Here is a 27,188-nt window from a genome sequence, read left to right on the forward strand (position 1 = left end):
CTTGTAGATGTGGAATCCATTGGTGGCATTAGCCATATGCTTAAAATTCACAATATTTCTGCAGGTCACAAGGTCAAGCAGTTACAAAGGGAGGTCACACTTTCAGGTGGAGGAGGAGGACATAGAGAAACTAGAGATCAAGTGAGTTCTCTTATTTATGTTTTGTTTTACTCTCCTTTTCTTTTCTCTTCATTTTTGTGTTGGCATTATTTGGCATCTTAGCCTCTTCATGCTGGACATTTGTTTTATTTTGTTTTGTTTGAGAACAAGAAAGATCTCTTCACTTCTTCATTATTGTTTTGTCAATGTTTCATATTCGCCTCTTCTGGCTGGATTTAGGCTTGTTTTGCTTTGTTTTGTTTTGCTTGAGAACAAGAAAGATCTCGTCATTATTGTATTGTCCATGCTTCCCCTTTGACTCTAATGGCTGGATGTGTTTGTTTTGTTTTGTTTTGTTAGAAATCAAGTGAGTTCTCGTTTCTTCATTATTGTGTTGTCATTGTTTGTTCTTTGCTTCTTCTGACTGGATTTATGTTTGTTTTTATTTTGTTCTTATTTTATTATCGGGTATGGCATTGTTTAGGTTTGTGCAATATATCGAAATTATCAAAATATCGCAAATGTACATATTGCAATATGCATATCGCAACGGCACGCGATATCTGAATGATTTTAATAGGCTGCTTCAACATTGTGAAAAGTGTATGTTTTAGGTCGGCATATAGCAGAGAATAGACTGGGCACATGACTGTTACTTATGGGACTTGCTTGATGTTAAAAGAGTTAAAACAACTCCCTTCAGTCTTGCGCTTTCTGACACGCACCAAAAAAAGTCGACGCTCTGAAAGCGTGTGATCCCTTCTATTCTGTTTTGTTTCTTGTTACACACTTAAAACTGTCAACACACACAGTTATGTCAAAATGGCTGTCTTGATGAGTATTCATGTAAACTCAGTCGGTTATGCTTTAAGTGAACGATATCAGAAAGAAGCCAAATGCATGCCAATAGGATCCGCGCATTAGCTCTTAAAGAGACAGGTGGCTAATACAGTAAACCTGCCACTGTCTGTCAAACAACAGAAGAACAAGAGAAAATCACTCTGTGCTCTTGGCTAAATAACCTGTGTAGCTTTATCATGTATCAGTGTAGATTTAATTTATGTGACGGCTACTGTTTTTATTTTTTATTTTTAACAAAGAAGATAAATTAAAATAACAAAAAGAATCATCCACTCCTAGTTCAGGACTTTGTTTACCTGTATGTTCTTGATATTCAGTTTTAAGTTGATATAACTATATATTACCAAGTCAAGCAAAGGGTTTTTGATATTTAAATATTTGCATTATATTTTTTGTTTGTTTACATTGCTGTTCAAGTAATGTTTGCTAAAACACTGCTGGTCACGTTCAGAAGTTGCAGCGAAGCTTTCTTGTCCCAGAAAAAATGGGAAACACATAAATAATGTCATTATCAGTGTTTAAATACTTTTTAAAATATAATTTAAATAGATTTTACACACTAATAGCAATATCGGATCGCATATCGAATATCTTATTAGTTAACAAGATATCGCATATCGCATTTTTCTTCAGAATCGCACAGCCCTTTTCATTGTTTCATCTTTGCCTGTTATTTCTGGATGTTTTTATTTTATTTTAAAAAAAAATTGAGGACTAGAAATATATCTCTACTTTATTATTGTATTGTCAGTGTTTCATCTTCGCCTCCTATGTGTGGATGTATGTTTATTTTTATTATATTTATTTTTTTTACTTTTGCTTCTCTTGGCTGGATGGATGCAGGCTTTTGTTTTTGTTTTAAATCCTTTTTAAAAATGGCATATAACTGCACTTATTGACTGTTTCTGGATGATAATCAGGGATGAGCACTTATTTGATTGGAAGACTGTATGTTATGTCACAATTGTTTTGATGAATGTGGCTTTGATCTGATTTGACACATAATGTGCCACTCTGAATTGTCCCATATAGCCCTCTGCAGAAGCTGACAGGTAAGAGTAGGTGAAATCACCAGGCGGCACATTAGATCATGACACTAATGTGTGTGTGTGTGTGTGTGTGTTTATGCATGGTTTTGGTGTTTTGTTGGTTTTAATTTATGTGTGTGCATGTTTGATGTGAGGAAAAAGCTTCATCCTGTTGTGAAGAGAAAAATGACTAACCCACCTTGATGCAACTGCATCTCTACTCTACCTACTGGATTTCAGATTCAGTTTGACTGAAAACGGGAGAAGTTAAAACGTGTGATTTCCCAGGGGTTGAATACATTGAAACAGAGCACTGTTTGTGTATTTGTGTTTGTAAATGAACCTTTAGCTAATGCAAACTCTCTTGCACTCTCCCCTGCAGGGTAGAGCTGTGGAACAATGGTAACTTGGCACAGGACGTGTTCCTCGGAGAGACACGTGTATCTGTGAAAATCCTGAGAAACGACCATGTCCACAAAGCATGGTAAGAAGAACACACGCACACATCAGGTGCCACTGTTCTCAGGCACTGGCATCTATAATTTATAAAGATCAGTGGGCATAACCAATATGCAGTCTCCCTAAACCCCTCCTTTCCATGAGCCTACTCTGCTTTTATTGGTCAGACAGCCAATCTGTTTTACAGCGTGAGTTGGAACCTAAACAGCAAATACCATAGAGACAGAGTGACACACGTCATAATCTGAAAGCCAACAAACCAACCAACTCCATTGACTATCTATTGCGGGAAGCGGCCGCCTTGTCATTTCAGACTTATTACAAAAAAATGAACAATGTCTAAAAGCTGATATGTGACAAGGTGTACAGAAAACAAGCTAAAAAACCCAGGAACAAAAACCCAGACGTTTTTATAAGCTGGTGACCCAAAAAACGAGCGTTTAAGGACAAAAAAGTGGATACAGGCAATGGAGACAGAGCGCGACATGCGAGATTACACTGAGAACTATTAGAGATTACACTGCCCACTGGAGGGGAAAGTAATCAGTGACAGAAAATATAATATATAAAACTGACATTTGGATATTTGACAAAATGTTTACTGCACATGTAGACATACTGAGGCATACTGAGTGTCAGGATCCCAAAATTGACCTATTCTTACTGCTGAAGCTTCACGTCTTATTGCCTGTATCCACTTTTGTCTCCTTAAACGCTCGTTTTGGGGGTCGACAGCTTATAAAAACTAAGTTATGTGTTTTTTAGCTTGTGTGCTATACACCTTGTCACATATCAGCTTTTAGACATTTTGCTGTTGTTTGTTATAAGTAAAAAAAGACGACGCGACCGCTTCATGCAATACAAAATCAATGGAGAGCGTTATATTGTCCCCCCGGTGTGGGTGTGACCTAAATACGCTCTATACCTGAATTTCAGCTCTTCCTCAGCATTTCAGCTCTTCCTCAGCACGGCGTCGGTTTTACCGTATCAATTGCTGTGCGAGTACTCATACTTGTACATAAGTGTATGTAAAGTGACTTTGCTTTCGCAGCGCAGAAAACAGCGTCTTCTCAACATGTCGACAACACGAACCAAACTCTTTCCCGGCCTCAGCTACAACTACATTGTTTAAGGGCGGGGTCAAAGTAGATGTAGTCCACAGTCAGCCAATGAAGAGCATAGGCTGGCATAATGTAAATCTGTTACATTGTTACTAGGCATGTAACAGGAAGTGAGACTGGAATTGCTGATTATAGCAGTTCAGAATCGATTCTTTCTTGTAGGAGACAATAACTTTATTTGTCATGTACTTTGTCATTTTCTCAAGTTGAACCTCTCTGTATATGACCCAGTCCTGCTATGAGGTGTGCATGTACCCACTTCCTTTACTGTAATATGCTGATCTCAGTGTAAATTCTCGTCAGCTGCAGAGTGAGTGAGGTACACTGCTGAGCAGATGAGGAAGGGAGATAACAGCCAATCCCAGCTCTCCACTGCCCTTATCAGCCCAATCAGGCATGAGAACACCATCTCTCTGACATCAGAGCTTAAATGAACATAGAACTTTAGAGGCCATTACTCAAGGCCACGCACTGAGACATTTACGATGACTGCTTACTGTAGCATCCATCGTATAGATTTCAGCTGCAGTTGTGTCTTATCTCTGATGTTTTTTTGCGGAGAAGCGTTAAAGAGGCCGTGGGTGTCTAGGTGTGTGTGTTTTGGGTGGATTGCTTCCGTTGCCCGCTTCCCTTGTGTCCTCAGAGCGCGGATCACAGCGTCCTGCCGGTAGTGTTGTGTAAACATTGTATGTGCGTGCATTAGTGTGTGTGTAGACTGAGGGAACTTGTTGATACTGATCTGCATGTTTTGAATGAGGGCAGTGAGTCTACTGCGTGGGTGAGCTTTTGCATGAACCTAGCATAAAACAAGCGCACATACACAAACACTATTAAACACTGTCTTGCCACACTAATTCCTGTACTTTGTAGTTTGAGCAATGCAAATGACACAGGGTAAAATGATGCATGTGCTAGACGCGCATATAGAAAGGGAAAAAAATATTATATAACTATTAGATATATATATATATATATGTATTGAGGTAGTTTGAACTGATTCATGGAAACTTAAATCGAATGTGTTTTTGCTCGCATGCACAAAGCTAAGTTAGTAACACAGTGATGAACCAAAACTTAAAGGGTTAGTTCACCCAAAAATAAAAATTCTCTCATTTATTACTCACCTTCATGTCGTTTCAAACCTGTTAGACTTTCGTTCAACTATATGTGAATAAAAGACTACGTTAAATCATATAAAGTAAAAGTGTTTTTTTGATCTCTTTATGAACTTTTTGAAGCGGCACAGTGTCAGTTGCTTATCTGTCTATGGAGGGACAGAAACCTCTCATTTTATCAAAAAGATCTTCATTTGCTTTCCGAAGATTATAAAAATGAACAAAAGTTTTGCGGGTTGGGTTCTGAATGACGAGTGTGAGTACTTAATGACAGTATTGTCATTTTTGGGTGAACTAACCTTTTAATGACAGCAGTCTCAGCGTTGCTCAGTTTTATGGTACCAGCTAAATCATTGTGACTATATTGTGAATAATTAATGCACAGTCCGTAATACAGCATATTGAATAATGAAGCTGTGTGACACTGTAAAATAGCTATTTAAAAAGAGGACAATTCTTTTTACTTTGTTTTGTAGGTACTTACTACAGCCAAAAGGAAATGGTACGAAGTCTAAGCCAGACGATCTGGGTTCTCTACGCCTGAAAGTAACGTACACGGAGGACAACGTCCTGCCCTCTGCCTGCTACACGGCCCTCCGAAACCTAATGCTCAAATCCCCAGATGTCAAGGTACAATATAAAAAAAAAAACTTCGGTGAGAGTAGACGCCTCTCATGGTTCAAACAAATAGGTCTCTACAACAAACCCAAGCCCCTCTTCTCTCATATCAATATCCTCTGACATTTCTCTTAAAAAAAGTTGTTTTACGCTTCAAATCCTTATTTTGCTTTATCCTAAATACATCATGCTTTGGGTCAGAGGTCACTCTTTCACCGGAACTAGCTTTGCATACACCTGTTATTGGAAGCCAGTGATTATAGTTTATGAAGTTATTAATATGGATATTTCTATTACTAAAACTAGGGCTGCACGATCAATCGTAATCGAGCTGCAACCGCAATTTGGCTTATGTGCGATTATAAAAGATTAAAGGCTGTGATTTTAATTAAATAAATACATTCGCAGCATGTTAGTGACGAGCGGCTCTGTGATCAAAGTAAAGTAAACTTTGCTGTAAAGTTTGAGTCGCTTATAATGCGTTCATAAACCTGTTGTGAGCTGACGTGGCATTATTTTATAGCATTCTATGTCAAAATGACACAAAATGATGCATGTGCTAGACACGCATATAGAAAGGGGAAAAAAATATTATATAACTATTAGACAGTTAGTTATACAGTTATATATATATATATATATATATATATATATATATATATATATATATATATATATATATATATATATATATATATATAGTGCCTTGCGAAAGTATTCGGCCCCTTTGAACTTTGTGAACTTTTGACACATTTCAGGCTTCAAACATTAAGATATAAAACTGTAATTTTTTTGTGAAGAATCAACAACAAGTGGGACACAATCATAAAGTGGAACAAAATTTATGCAATATTGTAAACTTTTTTAACAAATCAAAAACTGAAAAATTGGCCGTGCAAAATGATTCGGCCCCCTTAAGTTAATACTTTGTAGCGCCACCTTTTGCTGCGATTACAGCTGTAAGTCGCTTGGGGTATGTCTCCGTTAAAAAAAAAAAAATCAATTTTGCACATCGAGAGACTGAAATTTTTGCACATTCCTCCTTGCAGAACAGCTCGAGCTCAGTGAGGTTGGATGGAGAGCGTTTTTGAACAGCAGTTTTCAGTTCTTTCCACAGATTCTTCTTCACTTTAGAATAATGGTCATTAGATTGGATTCAGGTCTGGACTTTGACTTGGCCATTCTAACACCTGGATATGTTTATTTTTGAACCATTCCATTGTAGATTTTGCTTTATGTTTTGGATCATTGTCTTGTTGGAAGACAAATCTCCATCCCAGTCTCAGGTCTGATTCTTCACAAAAAAATTACAGTTTTATATCTTTATGTTTGAAGCCTGAAATGTGGCAAAAAGTCGCAAAGTTCAAGGGGGCCGAATACTTTCGCATATATATATATATATATATATATATATATATATATATATATATATATATATATATATATTGAAGTAGTTTAAACTGATTCATGGAAACTTATGTTTAAACTAATGTGTTTTTACTCGCATACACAAATCTAAATTAGTAACAATAACTGTATGTATATTATATATACAGCTTTATAATATACTTTATGGTTATGACATTTTCGGAGAAGCCTTGAAGAACTCAAATACACCATACATTGACGCAGTTGTTTCCTGGAAATGTCATTATATTACTTCTCTCTGAGGCATATGGGGCATTTCTGCTCGAGGGCACCCTCTGGTTTCAGTATGGATGATACATGAGTGTGTTTAGCGCCCAGCTGTCCTCACTCATCCTATTTTGGGTAAAAATAGGAAAAATAATGCTTCTCTCTAAATTCATATGACAATCCGTATGTTTTTCTCCAGTGAACAAGATGTTCATAATTTATATTAAAGGCTTGTTCTTGATTTTGCATACCTCCTGACAAAAATTAAGAAATTGATAAAATAGATAAGAATAGATTTTATAATAATAATATAACACACACACACACACACACACACACACACACACACACACACACACACACACACACACACACACACACACACACACACACACACACACACATATTTTTCATTTGGGGGGAAAAAATACATTTTAAATCGCAATTGTAGCAAGAATACTCGCAATTAGATATTTTTTCCACAAATAATGCAGCCCTAACTAAAATCTATCGCTTCACTTCAGAAGGCCTTTATTAACCCCCTGGAGCCGTATTATGATGGGTGGATGTGTGTTTTTTGGGCTTCAAAATCTAGGGTACCATTCACTGCCCTTATAAAGCTGGCAAGAGCCAGGATATTTGGTAACAATTTAGAATAATGGTCATTAGTTAACTATATTAGTTAACATTAACTAATAATGAGCTACACTTATGAAGCATTTATTTATCTTTGTTTATGGTAATTTCAACATTGACTAATGTATTATTAAAATCTTGTTAACATTAGTTAATGCTCCATGAACTAACATAAACAAACCATGAAAAGCTGTATTTCTAATGTTAAAGGAATGGTTCACCCAAAAATGAAAATTCTGTCATCATTTACTCACCCTCATGTTGTTCCAATCTTATATGAGTTTCTTTGTTCTGCTGAACACAAAAGAAGATATTTGGAAGAATGTAGCAAAGCAGAACAACCATTCGCTACCATAGTATTTTTTCCCCTACTATGGTATTGAATGGTTGTTCTATCTGCTTTGTTACAAACATTCTTCAAAATATCTTATTTTGTGTTCAGCAGAACAAAGAAACTCATATAGGTTTGGAACAACATGAGGGTGAGTAAATGAAGACAGAATTTTCATTTTTGGGTCAACTATCCCTTTAAAAAAGATGGACAAATACAGTAACAAATGAACTTCTCGTGGTTAGTTCATGTTAGTTAATACATGAACTAATGTTAACTAATGACCATTATTCTAAAGTGTTACCGGATAAAAAAAATTTATAACTCCGATTGTGTTTGACTGGAAGAAAAAATATATGTACATCTAGGATGGCTTGAGTAAATTATGGGATAATTTACATTTTTGGTTTAATTACTGAACATGTTTTTTTTTTTTAGATGCATATTCTTTGGTCCATAACATCTTTTCATTGCTTTTGGTTTCTTTGCGACTCTAGCCGATCTCAGCATCAGCGGCTCATGTTCTGGGAGATATATGCAGGGAGAATTTGGGCTATGAAGCGCTGCTTCCTGTAGTCAGACTGCTGCTCCATCAAAACAAACTGCTGCCCTTTCTCACCGCTGTGGCCGCCCTGGAGCTGGAGAATACACAGTTCAGTATCACACTCACACAATTATTTGTCAGTATGCATACAAGGTTTTTAGTTTTTATAAATATTTGTTTAGATTGGTGTTTTAATATTAACCATATAGCTTTTGTTTAATATCTATAAAGTTTTTGTTTTGTTAATACTTGTTTAATGGTTTGTTTTTAAATTTGTCAGTGTGCATATAGTTTTTTTTTGTTTTTGTTTTATTTTGTCTGTTTTTTGCCACAAAGTTTGTCTAGGTTATAAACACAGACTATATCTTTGTCCTCTAAAATGTCCTCGGTCTCCTTGTGCAGAGAGGCCAACACCATATTCAGAGGGAATTCTCTGGCCACCCGCTGCATAGATGACATGATGAAGATTGTGGGCCGAAGTTACTTGACCGTCACTCTCAAACCTGTTCTCAATGAGGTGAGACGCACAAGAAGGTGTTTTATTTATTTTTATTTTTTTATGTTTACCTGGCAGATATGTTTATATATGAATGAAATGAAATTTGTGACTCAGACTGAGATTTTTACAGTTGTTAACTAGAAAGTGGTTAATTGCTTTCATTCTGCTTTACAGATCTTTGAATCAAATAAAACCTGTGAGATCGATCCTGTCAAACTGAAAGAAGGCGATAATGTGGAGGTCAACAAGGTGAGCTGTTTTATATATATAAAAAAAAATGGTTTCTTGTTGACTTGTATTTATTTTTGCCTTATGTGTCAGTGGCCAGAAATTAAGGAGACAATTAGGGCACAAAAGCCACCAAAAAATGACCCTGAAATTCAAAATGTCAGAGTAAAAATGTCACTGTAATACTTCCTGTTTATACTCTCTGATCTAGTGTTTAATACGCAAGCCTAGCTAGATATAAGCTGATATTGATATAATATAACCTGTAATTTCACGGGTTAGATGCAATACATTCTCATGACTGTACCCTATAATATTTTCTCTAATCTCACATGCATGTGTTTGTGTGTTCTTAGGAGAATCTTCAGGGTTATGTGCAGAAGGTTTTTACATCTATAACTCAGTCCAGCTCCAGTTGTCCTCCCCTCATGTGCGATGTCTTCAGGTCACTCAGACAGCTCGCATCTAAACGCTTTCCAGGTGAAGCAGCACATGCACGTGGACACACTTTCACTTATTTGCTTGTGCATGCATTTATTTTGTCCAGGAATGTTTTCTGTGATTGAATATTGTAAATATTTATGACCTCACACTGAAGTCTCTGCATTCATTCCTGTAAGACTGTGTCGATTCACCACTAGGAGGAGCTAGATACTCAATCGTGACAAAAAAATCTCTTTCTCTCTCTCTCTGTGTGCCTCACCACAGCGGATCCTCATGTGCAGTACTCGGCGGTCAGTAGTTTCGTATTTCTGAGGTTCTTTGCGGTGGCTGTTCTCTCTCCACACACCTTCCAGTTGAGATCCCATCATCCTGTGAGTGTGCAACAAAAACAGTCACGTCACACCACAGCTAAAACAATTTAGTTGTAACAAACATGATTTACTTCCTTTTTGTATTTTTTTTAAAAACCCTTATTCATGCTAGGAAAGACCCATTGAGGCGCTTCTGAGAATGTTTTGACACAACAATAGACTTGTTTACTTGAAAGACCATAAAATAATTACCAGTAAAAGTACTTTGGGTAAAAGATGAGTTGGGAGAATCACCTGTGTTCCTCTTTCTCTCTCTCTCAGGACCCTGAAATTTCCCGCACACTTACTCTTATCTCTAAAACCATCCAGTCTCTGGGTAGCTGGGGCAGCCTTTCCAAGAACAAACTGGTATGTCAGTCATTAGTCATGCCGCGTGCTGAAGGAAATAACTTTTCAAAAGTTTTCCCCTAGACTTTGGGCTAAACCAGATGATGTTTACATTTTTGTATTTTTTTTTAATTCTTCTTCTTGTTTTGTTGGGTTTTTTCCAGTCTAGCTTTAAAGAAACCTTTATGTACGATTTCTTCAAGTTATTCCAAGAAGATGAATGTATAGAGAAAGTTAAAAAGGTACGTTTTAATAGTTTTTTTATCAATCTATTTTTCAAGCTCTCATAGATGCATATAGGGGTTTATCATATTATGTATTACGATTATTTTACTCTGAATAGATTGGATCGAGACATTAGGTGCTAAAATGCATAATAAAATTAAGGTTATGAAATGTCATGTGGCGTGACTCCACAAAAATGATATTCATTATTAGTATTGATCATTTATTATACCGGTATATATAAAAAACATGAATATATGTATGTTATATGTAATATAAGTTTTCTGTAAAATTAATATTATTATTATACTGTTATATATATTCTCAAATACTGAAAATGTTATTGTAACAGTAGTATTTCTAATTTTGTTAAATATTTTTATTTAGCAGTAATAATAATCATGATATTTATTATTGTTATTAGTCATATTAATATATAAAAATGCTATATATATATATATATATATATATATATATATATATATATATATATATATATATATATATATATATATATATAAATCCTGTAATTTAACTAATATTAACTAATGTAGTTAACTAATAAACCTCATTGTAAAGTGTTACCGATATAATATATTTACAAAATTTTTGAAAAACAATCTCACATATAAGTTTTGCTTGATTATTATAATATATATATATATATATATATATATATATATATATATATATATATATATATATATATATATATATATATATATATTACACGTGGCATTTATAAAGTTAAATTTGATCTTTCTTGAAAGTGATTTGAAAAACCACACATCAAAGAACTTGAACGCGTGTTTTAAAAGTCTTTTCTTTATTCCAGTTACTATTGTGAAATGACTTAATTTTCCACAGTGTTATATAACACTGCTTCTTCATTAAATAATGAAGAAGCAGTGTTAAATATAAGCATAAACTAATTTCTCAGTGCGGCATTGCAATGTGTATCCTGTCGTAGCTGCCATTGACCAGCCATTAATGTCTGTGTATTGTGTGCGTTCATTATACTTTTTTTTTTTTTATAAAGTGTTAAGCTCGGGCTTCGTTCTCATGTATAACTTATCTTCTATCATTTTTTTGCATTAGTTCTTAGATGAGATCTCCTCTAATGTAAGTAAGGAGTCCAGTGGAGTGGAGGACTCCTTTGTGCTGAAGGAGGGGTGAGTAAAAGACTGCACAGTTCTCAGAACTCTAGTCTGATTCATTGATTAGTTCCATCTCTTACTTCGAATAGCTCAAATAAATGTAGGACATTTTAGCTGATTTATACTATATTGTTTTCAGGAAACCTAAAAGTTAGGTGTGTGTATAATTTTTAACAGAGAGGTACACAAGCGGGCCCAGGGCAGAAAGCGAATAGGGAAGAAGAACTTTAAGAAACGCTGGTTACGAGTGACCAATCAAGAGCTGTCCTATCACAAGCAAAAAGGTGAGTGATCCCAGCTGATGATGATGTGTTCCCCTTAAGACCAGTTTGGTCCATGATCCAAAGAACTTTCTGTTCTTTGGCAATCATCCAATTCATCTCTTGATGAAAGTGTGTCCTGACACTTGTTTTTGCTGGCAGTTTTTATATGGTAATGGAGTTGAAATAACATGAAGTATCATTGGATTCTTATAAGTTGTCCTCAGTTTCTCATTCTTGTTTGTGTAGCTCCTGTTCATGTAGTGTGGCCAGCCAGCTCTGGATGTGAAACTTTCTGTTTCCCCTTTTTGATTTATGCTGTCAGCTTTATGTCATGGGTGTGTACTTGTGTTTACTGGTGTCAGTGGATATCATTTATTTAACAATGTGTTGGGTTAAGAGTACTGAAAATGTGCATGTCCACTGGTAATAATTTGTAACATAGTAAATATTTAAAATTTGTGTTATATGGAATATTGAGTGTACAGTGCTGAAAATAGCTGATATAGAGGATGTGATATCATTTAATTTAATTAATAAGTTAAAACCAGTGAGATGTATAAATAAAATAAATAAATAACTTATTTTTAACACAATATTTTCTCAAAAAATATTAGGAAAACATCTGCATTATGTATCAACAAGGCTGTCAGTAGAAGCGGAACTAGATTTCAAAATGATATCATATAAAGCAGGATATTGAATTCATACATTTTCTCTGTAATGACATTAAAAAGTTATATTTTATATTTTTAAACCACAAAAAACACATTATTTACCCACATACCTACCTACCATCTGAAAGGCTCAGGGTTAGTAAGATTGTTTATATATATACATTTATACATTTATTGAGCAAGTAGTAGACATTATAATGATCGAAATGACATTAAAGACACTTATAATATTCCGAAAGATTTCAAATAAATGCTGTTATTTTGAACTTTATATTTATCAAAGAATCTTAAAAAATGTATCTGCTTCGACATAATTATTAATCAGCACAAAAAGTTCAAAGTTGATAATAATACGAAAAGGAATGAATACAAATCTTACTGACACCATTTTTTTAAACTGCTGTATTCTAACACAACATAACGGAAGTTTCTGTGACATTTTTAAGTGGTGATGAATCACTGTTTTGAAATGATTCACTGAAATTAAATTCAAAAGAAATGTTTTTGCACAAATTAATCAAACTCATCTTTTTTGTTAGTGAGATTTGAATGTGGACACTATTACAAATATCTTACATTTTTTAACACACATACCTATGAGTAATGATGACAATGGAAAAGGAAATGTTGGTTAACTTTGCAGTTCCGACAGACAGATCTGTCTGTTCCGGCAGACAGATATTAGTATATGTTGGTAAATATACTACATTATACACTTTTGTTGATCAGCTTAATGGCATACTTACTAATAACATACTGTGAAAAAAGAGCTGTGTTGATTCCCATGGTTTCAAGGTCACCAACAGCAAATCTTGGTGTCCCCGCATGACACACGTTTACCGCTGTTGTAATAATAAACATTCTTTAGTGTGATTATCTCAGAAAGAGCCAGCATTGTGGCTTGACCTTCTTTTGTTTCCTGCTGGACTGTCAGCAAAGTTGGGTTACTGTTGTTGTTTTTTCTTTGGGAGAGCTGAACAAACTTAACCTAAGCATTACATTAGCCATGTTTTCATCTACCTATTTATATTGGGATTACATCTATTGGGATATCGCATACAAAAAAACGCTGGATGGAAACATCAAGATGCCCATAGATTCTGAAAATGTGCATTAAAAACAAGCAATTGACAGGCAACTCCCTCAGACGTCCCAGATCCTTGGTTAAAATAGCAATTTTCTCAATTGGAAACATTTGGTATATTGTAAGAACTCAACTGAACAAAATATATAACACTGGCCTGTGTTTTTTGGATATTTTACTGCAAAATTACTACATAGTGCACCTATGTACTACCATTAGCATTTTACTTAAGTAGTTTTTTTTATATTAAGTTAAAATAACAAATAATAAATTAAAAGACATACATCATACATGATACACGAAATCACAGACGTCATGTGATAAATTGTAACGCAAACATCTTTTCAAAAACTAGCTCCGTCCAAATAGGGCTAATGACAACATGGCGAATGTAGTACGTCCGGATTACATTCATGCTACACACATTCATATATGAAATATAGAATGTACTTTTAAGTGGTTGTGAAGTAATTACTTCGGACTTCAGATTCAGCCATTGTCACGTGGCTTGTTGAAAATATGCAAATAGTTTTTCTACAGTCAGTCAGGATTGTTGATTAATCAATAAGCAACGTGGTGTGTCTATATACAGCTGAGTTTGGGAAGCATGAGTCTTTATGACTATTATCTTCTTTGCAGGTTTTGTTTCATCGTACATTTAGATTTTCCTCCATGATTTTATTAAGTAATTGTGTGCTTCATATAATTTAAACACTTGTGCTGAGAGTTACTTTGGCAGAAAGCATGCTTCTGGTTTGATTTCACACATGGCAAGTATTATTATGTTTATTCATTAGTTTTGTTTGATGTTGGGATATATTACTTTTCTTAGCTCATTTTATCAATAAAGGGTTGTTGCTAGTAACAGCACAATAGCAGCTTCTTTTCTAGTGAATGTATGTCCATATAGTGACACTGAAAAGCATTTGGACTCCAAAGTCACAATTAAAATGATCAGATAACAAAATATACAGACAGAAAACATGCAAGCATATCACAAGCACAAGGACACCTATATTGCTAGGACACCTGTGTAAACTTGAGAAAATATTTACTTTTAAACCTGAGGAAGAATGACAATTAGCAATGTCACTGTGCTATTAACTGCTTTGCTGCAAGAATACTCTGAAATGCATTCTTGGAACATGAGCTTGAAATTCACCTCAGGATCATGGTGTGTTGTTAGGTCACTTGCATTTTTAGTAGTCAGTGCCATTTGACCAACTAGGGAGAGAAGCTAATAACTTGTAATTTTAATTTCCTCTCATTTGATCCATGGAGGGTTGTCTTCTAGAGTCAAGCCTGCTGAGCATCTGAAGTAAATGATGGACCATTCTGTCCTTGTCCTCCAGATATCAGATCTGGGACAGTCAAGGATGTTACACTTTGTGTTCTTTACTGGCTTAACTCAACCTGACCCCTATTAATGATTAGAAATCTCACTGGAAAGCATGTTTTATTTTTTTTACCAATTGAGTAGGACTTAAATATTCAGAGTTTCCACGGGTCTTAAATAGTCTCAATTTGGCCTTCCACAAATTAAAACCTTAAAAATGCTTTAAATTGGAGCAGAAATTCTTGAATTCAATATCATGGAAATAAATTGGGGCCCTATGGTTTCTGGATGCAGAAAACGTTGATGCATTTGCAGAATCCATTCATAAAAAGGGAATTTACTGTATAATGCAGAATGTCTTAGAATTTATCACATTTTGGATGAATAAATCAAAAAAAGGTCAGAACACTTAAAGGGACAGTTCCCAAAAATAACAGTTTTGTCATTTATAATAAACTTAATATACTTCAATAAAATGAATTTTGAAACTTATGTCATGTATTTAAATTAGGGATACACCAGTACCACTTTTTCCAGAACTAGGCCGATAAATCAATATTTGGTACTTACCGATACCTGTATTTAAATCACATTTGTAATTTTTATATATATATATATTAATTAGGTCATATTCATTAGTTTAATTGGTTAAGCAAATATATCTTTCCTTTTTTTCTTTGCAGTTTTTATGCTTAATTATGCCTGTTAAAATGTATTGTACACACTTCTGTTAGTTCCACTGTTCATTCTTTTGCTCATAAAAAATAAAAATAAAATGAATCTTTCATTTAAAGGCACAGTGCTTATTTAGAGCTGCTTCTGCAGGGTTTAATGCTAAGGAATTTTTTACTGGCTTGGTTGGGTCCGTGGTTCAAATGTTTAGATGCAGGTAAAAAATATCACAATTCTCTATTACAATTTTGATGCTACAGCAAAAATTACTAGCCTAATTAATTTCTTAATGAACTTTTTAAAGCGACAAAGTGGTAGTTGCATGGACAGTCTAGGAGGGGGGGGGGGGGGTTGGAATTGCAGCTTTAAACAATTACATAAGATTAGCATCCATAATCTTAATCGCTATTAGAAATTCAATTAATTGTGCAGCCCTAGTCTCTGTGTGTTAGTGATGCGCGGTACAAGGTTATATTCACCGATCGGGTGGGTCTAGTAATAAAAAATAACATTCCAATTAAGCGCAGTTGGATGACAGATAAATCGTGTTTGTTTGATAAAGACGTTTTGCGAGCCCTGAGGGAAAACCATTCCAGTTCCTTTAAAAACAGTTCCTCACGTGTACTTACGGGGGAGCCGAAGCTCATTATAATATGCAAAGCTTATCCAATCATAGCAATTTGTGTTTACTTCCAAGTCTTCAGTGCGGCTCACCCATCAAAACCAAGTGTCCCGTGAGAAAGGCTCAACACCAGGGTAGAAAATAGCATATTACTTGTTCATTATGATGTTTTTGAATGTACATAAAATTAATGTCTGACATAAAATCCATAATGGCTAATATATATTTTATATATTTTTGTACTAGTGTAGTAGACTTTGCTGCAAATACAGTAAATGTTCTCACCCTTTATTTGAAAAGGCCAACCACATAAATAGTGAGTTACAGTAGTTTGGCAGTCTCATACTGTGGTTAGGCCTCTGTTTAAGCATAACATGTGGTTATCATCTGCGATAAATCACTTGTACTGTAGAGTCCATTTTAGAAATTGCAAACCAGGATGTACCAAATAATTAAGTTTGAATGAAAAAAAAATGATAGAAATAAAAAGTAAAAATACTTGGTCATATTGTGTATTGTACTAACATAACTGAAAGTATGCTGCAAAAAGTGCATTTTTGATGCCCTGTTGAGAGATAACTGGTATTAGTTTTGAAAATGTATCACTTGCTTGTGAAAGTTGTACCAAAGCAATTAAATGTGGACTTAAAAGATGAGGAAGAAACTTTGGGATAATCAAGACTCAGCAGGGTACCCCATCCCTCTTGTGTCATCTTTGTACTGATGAGGATTCCTGGTGTTGTTTTGGTCTGGGGTGGTGGGATTGCAACAGCCAGCCTCTCTTGATTGAATTTTTTCCTTTTTATATAATCTTTCTGCAAGAGTGAATTCTGAGAAAGTGGTTTAAGAGGCCTACTGCTGCACTCCAGAGTCCAGACTCTGCAGCACGATAAAGGGCGGAAAGTCATGCCTACAGTGATAAGCATTTATTTAAAAGAAAAATACATACGTTTGTCTTTGTATAAAATTGCAGGCCTACCATAGTCTAAAAACATTATTTACTTTATTTTTGAGAAATTTTGACCACTTCTAGGGACAATTTTGTCCCCAAACTACAGATTTTTTAGAGCTGTTAGATATTGCTGTCACTGTTAAATGTCACACCACCGATCTTAACTCTTTCCCCTTCCATGTTAGGAAGTTAAAAACCATGTGTTTGTGGGGTAGAGATGCACCGATCGACCGGATAGGGATCGGAATCAGGCGATTTTCTGCATGATTGGCCCGGATCGGAGCCGGTTTATGTTGGCAGCAACTGTTGAATGTTTTATTTATTTTTTCGTCTATACAATGAAAGTCCAGAGTTGTTTTAACTTTTTTCAAAACATTCAACATTTTGCTAAATTATGTTTTAGCCCCTTATATACGTATTAAAGGTTAATAGATGGATGTTATGCAGTGATTATAAACAGTAGCTGGTGAGCAGGTGTTTTTTAATCATTTACTTTATTGTGTATTTTAGCACTGCTGGAACTCTGTATCGGCCAATCAGCGTCCAGGAACAGAAATATCTCTGGTAACATTTTATGTCGTAATTATCGAAACGATTCTGACTTGTAAAAAGCCTTTACATTCTTTTTGAATTTGTGTTTTGTACAATGTGTAAACTCGTAATATTCTGAGAGCTACGACTTGTACCATGTGGCTGCTGTACCACCTGACTACTGCAGAATTCAAGTGGCAATGTGTGTGATCGGTGTACTACGAGAGCAAATCTTACATGTCCTATAGTAATAACAGTAATGTGTAATCAGAACTAAACCTATGTATAATCATATATGCATTTAACTTATTTTAAGGATAATTCAAATGTTTTAACTGGAAAGACAACATATAAAGACAGCATGATTAGGAATAGTTTTTTCTTTTATTTTTAATTTTTAAATAAAGAGGAACAGGAAAAAGCAGCCAACCAGTAGACACCTGGTAAATGTTCAAGAAGAAGATCATTCTTAAATTGCAGTATAAAGAGAACAATATGGGCTACGTGGCATGTGCAGCTCTAGTTCTCAAGCATCTGTGTACTTTGGCTGTTCTGTGGTACAAATGCTGCACGTCAATGGAGGAGATGAAAATAGGAATTTATCAAACGTGCAGAATGTGCATGAGAAACGGCTGCGTGTTTGTGTTGGCGGAGCAAGTTGGTGTGCTATCAGCTCCACGGGCTCGGCCCGACTGGACCGAGTCACGGGTCGTTACAGAATATCATGTGAGATTTAGTGTCCATGTCCGTGTCTGACCCGCAGTCCCCAGATGTTTATGTGTGTATGCAAAAACAGACAGTTAAAAATGGCAAACAGAAGTGATAAGAATGGCAAAGTGTGAATTTATTAATTAATCATTTGTTTATTTTTTCCCTATTTAATAAATGTATCTTTGTGTTTGTGTCCAGGGAAAGAAGCGCTATGTGTTATTCCTGTGAAAAACATCCTCGGTGTTGAGAAACTGGAAGAAAGTGCCTTTAACCGCAAAAACGTGAGTACCTCAGTCGTATTGGTGTTTTCTTGTGTATCTGTGTTCTTGCAGCTCAGCTGGTATAGCATGCACCTAGCAATGCAAATGTCATTGGTTGAATTCCCAGATGACAAGCATTCTAATAAAGTGAAAAATCTTGAGTGTTGCTTTGAAAAAATATTAGCATATTAGAATGTTTTCTGAATGATCATGTGACTCTGAAGACTGGAGTAATGGCTTCTGAAAATTCAGCTTTGGCATCCCAGGAATAAATTACATTTTAAAATCTATTCAAATAGAAACAGTTATTTTAAATGATAATACTATTTCACAATATTTCTTGATGAGCATAAGAAACCTCTTTTAAAAACATCCAAACTTTGTTTTTGCAGATGTTTCAGGTAATCCATTCAGAGAAGCCTCTGTACGTGCAGGCGGGTAACTGTGTGGAGACCAACAGCTGGATCGAGGTGCTGAGTCAGGTCAGTCGCTGTAACCCGGGGCGGCTCAGCACGTTTCATCCGTCTGCTTACGTGAGTGGATCCTGGTTATGCTGTAAGGAACCCTGCGAGAACGCCCCAGGCTGCAAACCCTGCACTGCGTAAGACATCTTATTAATGCATTTGCATTTTATCGCTTTGTGCACACATGTACTTGTCCCGTTTTTCATGTCTGACTCCGTCTTATAGGACAGTGTTGGCTAATATTCAACTGGACATCGACTGTGACCGAGAAACAGAACGAATCTTCTCCTTTTTCTCCACAAATCGCTCCAGACTACAGAAAATGGAGGGTGTGTATAGCCTAAAAACAATACACATACAAATGTATTAATACACACTCTGGTATTTCATCAAAATCTACTTTCTCCACTACTGAACTAACTTTTTATTGATGTAATGTCTATTGATGTAACCAATGCAAGGAAGTACAAAATATTGACCTATGAAATAATAGCTATTGTCCTGTCATTTAAAGCAACACCGGATACTGCGGTCAGGATCCTGCTCAGTAGTCACTTTTATTCAGAATTACCGGTCAAATGTTTGAACACAGCTAGTCATTTATTATTACTACTATTTTCCAATTTTTGAAAATGGTGGTAAAGTCATTTGAACTTTACAGAGACGTAGGTATAGGAACACCAAAAATGTTGGTGTTAGTGGCTTAATGGCTATTTTCCTTTTAGTGTTTGATCAAATTGAACCATTAACAATAATATGTTTTTGTTTTAAGATATTCATAAAAAATAGTTTACATATAATCTATTATATTATTTTAAAGGTTCCTAATTTAGTTTTGGAGGTCGCTTACTTTAACATTCATCCAAGCATTCTCATAATATACATTGCAGCACTACCTCTTTTCTGAGTTGTCATACTTTGGAGGTGTATGCTAAGTGGATTTATTTTCATAGCCCACAAAACCACGTATTTTCGACATGTTGACAACACAAACCAAACTCTTCCAGGCCTCAGCTACAAATACAATGTTTGAGGGCTGGTCAAGGTAGACATCGTTTGCCGGAAGCCAATAAAGACCTTAGGCTGGCATTATTCAGATTTGTTATAAACCTACCTAGGTTTGAGCAAGAACTAAAACTGGAATTAGTGGAACTCGTTTCAGGCAGTTCAGAATCAGTTATTTCTTTTGAAAGACAATAACTCCATTTGACATGCTCTTTAATCTATGAAACTTTCCAGTGCATTTACACTCACAAACAGCTTTATTACACACTACATAGGATCACTTTAAATAAAAAATTCACAGAAAAAAAAATGTTTTCATTAAAATTTGTCGATTTGTGTGTGTCTACAGATGCCTGTGCCGGCATGTCAGTGTATCTGGGGCAGCAGGAGGAGTGTTCAGCATTCACTATACAGGACCCTAAAGAGACCTTTCGTACCATTAAAGAGCTCGGAGAAGTACTGGATGATCTACAGGCTCACCATGACTTAAAGGGGGCACTAACTGATGAACCAGGCACTATGTAAGACACCCAGAAAGAATTAAGACATCACATTTTAATACAAAGTGGAAATTGTATTTTATATATATATATATATATATATATATATATATATATATATATATATATATATATATATATGAGTGATATATGTGATATAGTCATTAATTTTATGAAATAGAGGGTATATGCGTAACATCACTGTCGTCTTGAGTGACTGTGGGCATGCCCACTGAGTGGCAAAAAGACTGAGTGGCAGCATTGGTTTTCAGCGTGAATGCCGTGAAAAACACACAAAAGCGACAGAAACAAAACTAATGGCATTTCGTTGACAAGAAATCTGCAATTCGCAGAAACAACTGGACTGGACTCCTTTGCAATTATCATTGTGTCTATATATATATATATATATATATATATATATATATATATATATATATATATATATATATATATATATATATATATATATATGTGTACATACACACACATGCACATACAGGTGCTGGTCATATAATTAGAATATCATCAAAAAGTTGATTTATTTAATTAATTCCATTCAAAAAGTGAAACTTGTATATTATATTCATTCATTACACACAGACTGATATATTTCAAATTTTTGTTTCTTTTAATTTTAATGATTATAACTGACAGCTAAGGAAAATGCCAAATTCAGTATCTCAGAAAATTAGAATATTGTGAAAAGGTTCAATATTGAAGACACCTGGTGCCACACTCTAATCAGCTCATTAACCCAATACACCTGCAAAGGCCTTTAACTGATCTTTCAGTCTAGTTCTTTAGGCTACATAATCTTGGGGAAAACTGCTGACTTTACAGTTATCCAAAAGATGACAATTAACACCTTGCACAAGGAGGGCAAGACACAAAAGGTCATTGCAAATGAGGCTGGCTTTTCACAGAGCTCTGTGTCCAAGCACGGTAATAGAGAATGTAAGAAAAGGAAAAGATGTGGTAGAAAAAAGTGTACAAGCAATAGGGATAGCCACACCCTCGAGAGGTGAAACAAAACCCATTACAAAATGTGAGGGAGATTCACAAAGAGCGGACTGCAGCTTGAGTCAGCGCTTCAAGAACCACTACTCACAGACGTATGAAATAGTTTCAGCTGTCAATTTCCTTGTGTCAAGCCACTCTTGAACACAGATAGCGTCAAAAGCGTTTAATCTGGGCTAAAGACAAAAAGGACTGCTGAGTGGTCCAAAGTTAAGTTCTCTTATGAAAATAAATTTTGCATTTTCTTTGTAAATCAGGGTCCGAGAGTCTGGAGGAAGAGAGGAGAGGCACACAATCCTTGTTGTTTGAGGTCCAGTGTAAAGTTTCCACAGTCAGTGATGGTTTGTGGTTCCATGTCATCTGCCGGTTTTAGACCACTGTGTTTTCTGAGGTCCACGGTCAATGCAGCAGTATATCAGGAAGTTTTAGAGCACTTCAGGCTTCCTGCTGCTGACCAACTTTATGGAGATGCAATTTCATTTTCCAACAGGACTTGGCACCTGCACACAGTGCCAAAGCAACCAGTACCTGTTTTAAGGACCTTGGTATCCCTGTTCTTAATTGGCCAGCAAACTCGCCTGACCTTAACCCCATAGATTTTCTATCGTGAAGAGAAAGATGCGATATGCCAGACCTAACAATGCAGAAGAGATGAAGGCCACTATCAGAGAAACCTGGGCCCTCATAACACATGAGCCGTGCCACAACTGATCGACTCCATGCCACGCCGCATTGCTGCAGTAATTCAGGCAAAAGGAGCCCCAACTAAGAATTGAGTGCTGTACATGGTCATACTTTTCATGTTCATACTTTTCAGTTGGCCAAGATTTCTTAAGTAAATTTCTTAAGTAAAAGAGGCCACTGGGTACAACTCATTTACACTACAAATAGGAAAAAGAGGCTACAATTGTCACAAGCTCACCAAAATTGGACAGTTGATGACTGGAAAAATGTTGCCTGGTCTGATGAGTCTCGATTTCTGTTGAGACATTCAGATGGTAGAGTCAGAATTTGGTGTAAACAGAATGAGAACATGGATCCATCATGCCTTGTTACCACTGTGCAGGCTGGTGGTGGTGGTGTAATGGTGTGGGGGATGTTTTCTTGGAACACTTTAGGCCCCTTAGTGCCAATTGGGCATCGTTTAAATGCCACGGCCTACCTGAGCATTGTTTCTGACCATGTCCATCCCTTTATGACCACCATGTACCCATCCTCTGATGGCTTTTTCCAGCAGGATAATGCACCATGTCACAAAGCTTGAATCATTTCAAATTGGTTTCTTGAACATGACAGTAAGTTCACTGCACTAAAATGGCCCCCACAGTCACCAGATCTCAACCCAATAGAGCGTCTTTGGGATGTGGTGGAACGGGAGCTTCGTGCCCTGGATGTGCATCCTATAAATCTCCATCAACTGCCAGATGCTTTCCTATCAATATGGGCTAACATTTCTAAAGAATGCTTTCAGCACCTTGTTGAATCAATGCCACTTAGAATTAAGGCAGTTCTGAAGGTGGAAGGGGGTCAAACAATATCAATATGTCATTATCCATGGATCACTGTATGTTTGGTAAGTTGTAAGGACAACTATATCAAGTCCAAACTTTGGTTTAAAACGATAATCGTTTGTTTTACTCGTGTTTTCGCAGTTTCCGCTATTAACTCCAGTCATGCAGCAGCTCTTCTGCCACTCAGTCCGGCTGACGGTTGTGTTCCCACGGGAAAGTGACGCCAATGCATACCCTCTATTAATTAATTTAGCATTTTTCATTTTTTATTAATTTTAGCACTTCTTCAAGAGCCAGTTAAACAAAATCTTGTCTTCTATGTGTATGTGCAGTAAAATGATTTGAAATTCTGTATTTATTTTTACTCTTCTCTAGCGCAAATCCTATAGTTGGAAAGACAGCGTAACATTGTGACTGCGGGACCAGGTGGTACTGACACTGCCACACAAGCAAAAGCGCTGTGTTTGTTAACATTTAGGAGCATGACAGCGCTCTGATAATGTTCAGAGAAGCGCTTGCCGTTCCACATCCGACTGAGTCTGACCTCTCCAGCCATGGCCTGATCTGGAGTTACAGTGTACTTGGAAGAATTTGGCCAGTCAAGAGTCGAGTGGCGTGTCCGTGAGTTGCTATCATTGGAAAAATCTAGCTCTTTTCCCTGTGTGCCTGTCCGGTCTCAGTCTTATATCAGTTTTTAAGATCATTTAGTAACCTCAATCGCCAGTCCGCACAGTAAGAAAAGATTCCGATCACCTCTCGTTCATTCCTAAACAGGCTGTGAAAGTCCAGACACCAAGAGTTTGTCTGAGAAATTATAGCTGCTAAAATAACTCAACCTTCACATTTTTCTTTGTAAACCGTCAGTTTTTTCAGACTACTGGTCGTCTGATATTTTTTGACAAGTAAAATAACCATGTCAAAGGGAATCTTCTATATTTCTTTATCGTAGTTTCATCCCTCTCAGTCTATCTCTTTGAGTGTGTGCATGGTTTTCTATCTGTAGAGGATAGAATTAATCTGCCTTATAAATTCAGTGGAGGTACTTACAATCCCACACTTGTGTATGAATTAGGGACTAATGCAGAAGCACTTTAGATATTTGGAATATTCCAGATGAGATTGTTTTAGATACGTGGTATCAACCTTTTTTTCCTGATATTGATCAGTTACATGATCAGCTGTAATGTTCTGTAGATAACGTTCATATCCTGTAGATTTTTACTAGCTATTTTTCTTACGCCAAAGATGTTGTTTTGTAGGTTTTCATGACTTGAAAATGGTATACATGTAGTTTTTTAATTACAGAACTTTCAAAAAAGGAAAATGGCTATCTATATTTCATGGATGTACATTTTGAGAGCCTCATGCATTTTGATAAACATGAAGAAAATGTAATTTGTAATCCCCCCTCACACACAAACACACAATGACAATATTTTATAGTATGATGTCATAAGTTCTGTTCCAAAACCTAGTGAGCTGTCTCGAAATACAAAAACTGTTCTAAAATGTAGGCAGCAAAATGAAAGCATAGAAGTGCTGCCTCCTTTGCAGAGAATACAGTGCCGTAATGCACTCCGGCTAAAAACAATCCAAGATGGCACTTGTAAATGTACCATACTAAAAAGTACTGTTCAAATTTCCAAATATTGGTGTGTGCTATGTATATCTTTGCTCATTTGACTATCGAGCTATTAGCTTAGCAACATGATAACAGGAAAGTCTTTTGGAATAGGAACATTTGTGTGATGTGCAAAAATGTCACTTCTGGGGTAAACCGCAAGGACGCTCACTAGGGTTTCAGCAGAGCTAGAAACAGATTGTTTGGTGGGAGATCTGATCGACAATCTAATGTATCATGTTTGTGCTGTCACAGTAATGTCTGATTTTCTGGCGGGGTTGTCATCTTTTCCTGATAACTTCTGCTAATTACAGGAATACACATTCATTTTGTTTTAAAACGACCCCATTTTTAACTATACTTAAGAGTTTTTGTGTCTTTTCTGTTACATGACTTTTATGTTCTGCTTGGTATACTTGTGTTTTGCATCTTTGAATTCTTTGTAGTCTAGATCAGTGGTTCTCAACTGGTACGTCACAAAAAAGGTCATGGGCTTCAGGGGGAATGCAAACAATAAAATATAACCATATAATAGCAAAGTGCTTAGATAATCAAAATAAATAAGCTTATCTTTTAAACAAAATCTAATGCTCCATGAAATGAAAAAAATACAAATGAAGGAACATTTTAACAATTGGCCTGTAATTTTGAGACTGAGGAGCCGTTTATTTTTGGATAACGGCATTCAAAACGCAAGTTTTTATAAACCGATACTGCCATCATCTCCCTGAAAATGACCAGTCTGTTATACGTGTCCAGTCTGTAGGCATGTAGTGTTTCTTTACAAAGTGTCACTGCCAACTACTGGCCTGGCACCATAATACAGCGTTTTTAGTCGTTTCCACAGATCCATGCGAACGGGGATCATTTCGACACCTTTTTCATCTGTACGCGAAAAACAAATGGAACATTTTTTAGCACGTCAGTGTTGTGTAAACATACCCTGAGAAAGAATATTTAAAAGATCTGAATGAGCATTACAGATCTGTCCATTCTATCTATGTCATTGTGTACGTTAAATCACATCAATGGCATGTGTTGAATTTAGCCCAGTGCACACTGTATGATTTTTGGCCGCAATATTGCCATCAGAGACCAATTTCTGAGATTGTTTATTGTAGGATGTTTATTGTAGTACTTTAGGTTCCCTTGACAAAAACCCAATAGGATTTTTCCATTGGGTTTTGGATTATTGCAGAAAAAAAGCTCTGTGACCAACAAAAACGTATGATTCTTTTAAAGCATAATTGCAATCGGTAGGAGTAAAAAACTAAACGTTGGCTATAAACGAACCAAACCACTGTTGAGTGACTTCAATCACCATTATTAAGCTTCCGACATCTTTAAGTGTTAATTAAAAACATTTTCCCTGAACATTCAAGTTATAATAGTTTGCAAGAGTGTGATTATAAACACATTGAGGCTGTAAAAGCGGTCTAGAGTGTGCCTGTTCAGCTGATGGTGTTTAATGTACATCTGTAGCCACTTGTTAACAGCCACCTTTCTCAAGGCAGTCAAAAGCTTTTAAAATCACAAGAGGGTATTAATGATGTATTAAATTACTTCTCTTCTCTTCCCGTTATGTGCTGTGGCGTAAGGGCAGGGCTATCGCAGTCTGCCTCGCTTCTGCCTCAATTTTGTTAGCAACGGCCGACTTCTAGGGCTGGGCGGTATATCGAGTTTGTACAATATATTGATATATATTTTTAAGAAACGATGGATTGAGGCAATGCCGTTTAATCGATCTACAGTACTTTTATACTCTCCACGCACATATTTGAAAAAAAGCGAAGGGGGCATAATCCAATTTGTCCTAAACATGACGCATACTTTATATTAAGGGCTTCAAAATTCACCAATCACCATTTAACCAAAAAATAAAAAGATATGATTTTTTGGCCATATCGCCCAGCCCTACCAACTTCCAATAATCCAATCAATTCCCGAAGGACAAAATAAAGCACCGACCTATATTTTTTTCCCCGTTTCAGAAACCGTTTCACTCGGATTTACGTCACCATAGAGGAAAAAAGGACTTTCCTTCCTGAACTTCCTTTTCATGCCAACTTTAATATCTTGTGCTTGTGTAAACCACAAACCTTATTTCAGGCATTTAACCAAAAACTCATTCAAAAAACCCATTGACTTCTGGGGGATGGAACCAGAAATTATAAAATGCTAACTCGTTCCTGGGTTTCGACCTACAGAAAAACACCATTTCTGATTCATTAATCCATTACATTACATATACATTACATTTGACC

At 36.0% G+C, this 27,188-nt stretch overlaps 1 protein-coding gene across 1 annotated transcript in view; it reads left to right on the forward strand.

The window, feature by feature from the left end:
- The window catches only part of rasa2 (RAS p21 protein activator 2), a 66,033-nt gene extending 39,403 nt beyond the window's left edge, over positions 1–26,630 (forward strand). Inside the window, exons 8-24 of the mRNA XM_067419455.1 lie at positions 65–141; positions 2,371–2,472; positions 5,160–5,313; positions 8,401–8,555; positions 8,850–8,964; positions 9,121–9,195; positions 9,531–9,654; positions 9,883–9,989; positions 10,251–10,337; positions 10,481–10,558; positions 11,640–11,713; positions 11,876–11,982; positions 18,742–18,824; positions 19,196–19,404; positions 19,493–19,596; positions 20,622–20,793; positions 23,679–26,630. Coding sequence (XP_067275556.1) covers positions 65–141; positions 2,371–2,472; positions 5,160–5,313; positions 8,401–8,555; positions 8,850–8,964; positions 9,121–9,195; positions 9,531–9,654; positions 9,883–9,989; positions 10,251–10,337; positions 10,481–10,558; positions 11,640–11,713; positions 11,876–11,982; positions 18,742–18,824; positions 19,196–19,404; positions 19,493–19,596; positions 20,622–20,793; positions 23,679–23,709 — 1,854 coding nt within the window. The 3' untranslated portion in view covers positions 23,710–26,630. The remainder of the gene's footprint in view (positions 1–64; positions 142–2,370; positions 2,473–5,159; positions 5,314–8,400; positions 8,556–8,849; positions 8,965–9,120; positions 9,196–9,530; positions 9,655–9,882; positions 9,990–10,250; positions 10,338–10,480; positions 10,559–11,639; positions 11,714–11,875; positions 11,983–18,741; positions 18,825–19,195; positions 19,405–19,492; positions 19,597–20,621; positions 20,794–23,678) is intronic.
- The last annotated feature ends 558 nt before the right edge of the window (positions 26,631–27,188 follow it).

This window comes from Pseudorasbora parva, chromosome 16, assembly GCF_024679245.1.
Source record: "Pseudorasbora parva isolate DD20220531a chromosome 16, ASM2467924v1, whole genome shotgun sequence".
Lineage (NCBI taxonomy): Eukaryota > Metazoa > Chordata > Actinopteri > Cypriniformes > Gobionidae > Pseudorasbora > Pseudorasbora parva.